Source organism: Meriones unguiculatus, chromosome 19, assembly GCF_030254825.1.
Source record: "Meriones unguiculatus strain TT.TT164.6M chromosome 19, Bangor_MerUng_6.1, whole genome shotgun sequence".
Taxonomy (NCBI): Eukaryota; Metazoa; Chordata; class Mammalia; order Rodentia; family Muridae; genus Meriones; species Meriones unguiculatus.
The window spans coordinates 39,556,743-39,559,130 of NC_083366.1; the positions used below are offsets into that span (position 1 = coordinate 39,556,743).

General features: G+C 43.5%; 1 protein-coding gene across 1 annotated transcript; it reads right to left on the bottom strand.

Moving 5' to 3' along the window:
• Positions 1 to 877: 877 nt before the first annotated feature.
• LOC110544085 (putative vomeronasal receptor-like protein 4) lies at positions 878 to 1,947 on the bottom strand. The gene has a single exon (XM_021630209.1). It carries the CDS (start codon positions 1,910 to 1,912, stop codon positions 878 to 880), a length of 1,035 nt encoding a protein of 344 aa, XP_021485884.1. The 5' UTR covers positions 1,913 to 1,947.
• Positions 1,948 to 2,388: the final 441 nt, after the last annotated feature.

A 2,388-nucleotide genomic window follows, 5' to 3' on the forward strand; every position in this document is an offset into this window, starting at 1 on the left:
GTAGGAGCTGCACTGAGCTGATGGAGAGTTTTGGTGCACAGGACCTCTGCTCTCCAGGCCGTGCATACAGGGTATTGACAAGAGTCTCCCTGGGAAGCCTGCAGCATAGGGAGTCTGGAGGACATAGGCTCAGGGCTCTTTCTTGTCCCTTCATGTCCTCCTGGGATGGAGACATTGGAGTTCTTGGACCCCAAACCCAACAAGGCCACCGTGCATGGGCTCCAGCAAGCAGCTCCTTTCTGTACCCTCAGCATTGCAGTCCTTACATCAGTAGCTGAATCTCATGTGCCTTAGCAGCAATTGGGAGGACAGAGTGATTATAATCTAGATTCATGGCTAGATTATATTCAGGGAGTCAGATCACCTAGCAAATGCCGCATGTTCTGTGTGGGGCCTAGTGAGTAAATGGAAGTGGGAGCCAGCTCCTGTGCTACAATGTTCCCGAGCTGCAATAGCAGTCTCTGAACAAAGACATTTCCCTGCACGCTCCTGCATATTTTGTGTCCACACATCAATGTCTTCAATGTGTTTGGAACAGCCTTACAGTGCTTATTCTGACCCATTCTTTAGTGCTTGGTACATGGCAATGCCAAACATTTTCTAGTTGTAGTGAATTAGCTTCTTTCCCTGGTCACCTTGACTTTGCAAGACACCTTCAGATAAAGGACGCTTCCCAACATCCTTATGCACTTAATTTCCTGCTCACTGGGTCAGAATAGTGTCTTGGACACAGTGTTTTGTAAATAAGTAGAGGGAGTCAGTGACCATGGAAGTACGTTAGCATGAACAAGAAGGCAGGAAAAGTTTGTGGGTCCTCATAAGAGCTGCATAGCATTAGATCATAAAGAACTGGCTGTGAAAAGGAATTTCTTATTTCTCATGGGACACAGCAGGGCTTAGCAGCATGGATATTCCTAATGCTCAGGACAAAGGGGCTGAGAGCTGCATAACTAAGTACTAAACATGCTTTAGTATTTGCTACTATGGAATCATGTGTCACTGTGGAACCTGTGTAGAAGGAGAAAATAAAATCTGCCCAATAAAAGAAAAGAAAACAGGTCATGAGAGTGAGAACACTTTTGGTAGCTCTGATTTCTGGCCTGGAATTATGTGCAGACCTGGAGCTGTGAAGATACAGAACATGTATGTGATGTTTATACAGATGGAGAGCCATAGATCCACTGCTCCAGCCCATGAGACCCTGAAAAATGACATCACGAAGAGTCATCAGCGAGAGGAAAAGCCATTTAACTGTGTGCCTGGATGGTAGCATATAGCAATACTCAGAATCTTCAGACCTGTTCATGCTACTGTGTGCTGTGATATAGTGGAGCAAGTTGAAGCTTATCAGGGAATTAAAGATCCAAAAGAGAAGGAGAAAGGCTAGAACATGCCATACAGTCTGTGGTTTTAGCCTTCTCCAAAGGCTGGTCCTGGGATTGATGGTGACAGCCTGGACCACACTGAGCAGACTGGTGGTGCAGATGGAGAGGCCACGGGCAACCCTTTCTAGATAAATTATAGTTTTGCAGCCAACATCATCTAGGAAGTTTCTGATATAAAAAACTGTGGCTATTTTTCTGACCCCTATGCAATAAATAATGATTGTGTTTACAAAAGCCAAGTGGATGAGAATGACATCTATATTCCTGAGTTCAGGACCCATGATGAAAGGATATACGTGTCTCTCAAATAAGATGGTGTTCCCCAAAACCCCAAGTCCTGTGAGTGACATGAAAATCATTCTCTGGATGAGGTTTCTCCAAATCATCTTCATGCCCAGAACTAGGAAAACCCTTTTGAGAAACACAAGGACATCAGCATGATATGGTTCATGCCTATGAGTTTTCTGTTTCCTATAGTGAAAAATACAGCATATTATGTAAATAGAGTTCTTTGCTTGTAAATACATGATTTTATTCTTGTGCCTTTTTTTCTTGCTTCCACTGACACGGAGAAGATGATGACAACTGGACATGAGCACCATGCTGGTGCATCTGCTGATTTTACAGAAGATAGTTCATTACATTCTTTATCTCTAAATCTTTTTTCCATGAGAACTTCCAAACAAAGGATAGCATCACTTAATTTCCAGGCCTTGATGTCCAACATCAACTTAGCTGCCTTCTCTCTCAGAACTTATTTGCCATCCTGTGCACATTCACCTCTTTTATTTTATTTTATTTTATTTTATTTTATTTTATTTTATTTTATTTTATTTTATTCTTATCAGTTACATTTTATTAACTCTGTATCCCAGCCGTGTCCCAATCCCTCATTCCCTCCCAGTTCCTCCCTCCCTCCCTCCCTCCCTCCCTCCCTCCCTCCCTCCCTCCCTCGCTCATCTCCACCGTACCCCTTTCCAAGTCCACTGATAGGGGGGACCTC